Source organism: Arachis ipaensis, chromosome B4, assembly GCF_059453495.1.
Source record: "Arachis ipaensis isolate K30076 ecotype BB chromosome B4, ASM5945349v1, whole genome shotgun sequence".
Taxonomy (NCBI): domain Eukaryota; kingdom Viridiplantae; phylum Streptophyta; class Magnoliopsida; order Fabales; family Fabaceae; genus Arachis; species Arachis ipaensis.
Genome location: NC_142439.1, coordinates 17,201,902 through 17,204,158, shown reverse-complemented (window position 1 = coordinate 17,204,158; position 2,257 = coordinate 17,201,902). Strand labels below are relative to the sequence as shown.

At 38.5% G+C, this 2,257-nt stretch overlaps 1 protein-coding gene across 1 annotated transcript; it reads left to right on the top strand.

Annotated features, from left to right (window-relative positions):
- Nucleotides 1-578: 578 nt before the first annotated feature.
- On the top strand, nt 579-1,725 carry LOC107636153 (uncharacterized). Its single transcript, XM_016339678.1, has 2 exons — nt 579-1,192; nt 1,365-1,725. Exons 1-2 carry the CDS (start codon nt 579-581, stop codon nt 1,723-1,725), a joined length of 975 nt encoding a protein of 324 aa, XP_016195164.1.
- Nucleotides 1,726-2,257: the final 532 nt, after the last annotated feature.

Genomic DNA, 2,257 nt, shown 5'->3' with positions numbered 1-2,257 from the left:
AATACATATTAAAATATAAGATACATATTGAAAATAAGTTAAATAATATATGTATGTATATATAAATACCTTCGGGCAAATTTTAGTATATAATAATATTTTTGTATACATAAATATATAATAACTGATTTAATAATTGATTTTTAGTATACATAATATTTTGGGTAATTTACGTATTTAAAATATTTGGAGAAAAAATTTATTAGATTACAACTTATTTTTGTATATATTTATACACAAATATATAATAACTGATTTAATAATTAATTTTAGTATATACATAATATTTTGGGCTATTTACGTATTTAAAACATTAGGAGAAAAAGCTTATTAGATTACAACTTTTCAAAACACCATATGCAAATGCAACTTTCCTATTTATATGTAAACGGCGACACCCTGACGCGGATTAGACTTTGCACGTAAACCGCTACACCCTGTAGCAGTTTATGAAGGAATGATGTTCATGAAGAAACCACAGCACCCTGTAGCGGTTTCTTCGAAATGTGGCTGCTTGGAAAATGCTTATATATACCCAACAAGTTGTGTAGAAGGTCATTTTCATTCAAAACCTTAGAATGGAAAGTGAGGAGAGTTTTTTAGTCTTAGTACATTGCTCTGGAAAAATAAAAAAGAGTAAAAGTCACGGTGTAAAGTTTATCGATAGAGAACCATTGAATGTCTTTATCCGGTCATCTAATACGCTGTTAGATCTGAAAACCAGTATATTGCAAAAGTTGGGAGTGTGCGGGACAAAGTGGGTGAAGAAGCTGTTTTACAAGATTCCTATTGCGGTTGTGTTGACTAGCATGAAATATGAAACATTCGTGATAGGGTCCGATGAAGATATGCAGGTGTTGTTTCATTGTCGGCGGAGTTTTCTGGAAGTGAGGATACACGAGTTATTTGCGAAGTTGGAACATGTCATCGATAGTTCTAGGACATCGGCGCCGAATCCTCAGTCAACTACGATGGAGGGTGCTTCTATCTCGATGCCTGTCATTGCACCTGATTATTTGTTGGCTAATCATCCATCTAGTGCAGTTGGGGTAGTTACGTTAGCCTGTCCGATTCCAGACGTTGGACGTGAGGGTGAACCGGATCGGGTTGAAAATGCGATGCGAGAGGATGATTCGGATGAACAACCTGCTGACATTGGTGGGACAATGATGATGATATTTCGACAAACCTAGCAACACGTCAGGTACCGTCAAGTTCCAGCACACATCAACATCCTCCATACTTCTCTACCCTGAACTAGGAAGCCATCAGCCAACCGCCGGACATAGTTCCTACCTTTAGGGTCAAGGATTGCACGAGGAAAATGTTGTAATTGAATTTCAAATTGGCCAATCTTTCCAAAGTAAGGAGGAAGCTGTTCTGAGTATAAAGGATTACAGCATTCGCCGTGGTGTTGAGTACAGGGTGATAGAGTCGGATCATCTTAAGTATCATGGGAGGTGCAAGGAGTTCGGTAAAGGTTGCACGTGGATGATTCGCATCACACTTCGGCAGCAAAAGAGTACCTGGGAGGTTCGACGGTACAACGGACCATACACTTGCTTGGCTACATCGATATCAAGTGACCATCGACAGCTTGATTATCATGTCATTTGTGCGAAGATCTTTCCTCTGGTTCGAGCCAATGCGGCGATCTCGATAAAGGTATTGCAAGAAGCTACTGAAGCAACGTATGGGTTCAGGCCTAGTTACAGGAAGGCCTAGATGGCAAAACAGAAGGTAGTAGTATAAATCTACGGGGATTGGGAAGAGTCCTATGCCGAGCTGCCCCATTAGATCCTTAGTGTGCAGTCTATCATGGAGGGAACTGTTGCCTTGTTGAAGACTTCTCCGGTTCGAGTCGGTGATCAGGTTGATGATTCTACTGTGTACTTTCATCATCTTTTTTGGACATTTCTTCCTTGTGTTGAAGCTTTCCGACATTGCAAGCCTTTGGTTAGCATAGACGGTACTCATCTGTATGGCAAGTATGGCGGCACTTTGTGTAACACCCTACCACACAGAGTCTTATGCTTAAGTCATAAAACTGAGGTGGTGAGGTATTACGACCTCTAAAAGTAAAATTATATATATAATATAGATAGAAAAGGTTTTATCTAGGAGCCTTTGAAGGAAAGTTATTGAACAAAAAAAAGCAGAACAACGCAACACTCACAATCGAATAAAAGTAGAAAGGTCGATAAGTTTGAACGAAAAAGATAATAAAAATATATAAGATCAGAGTTCCAAAAATGTA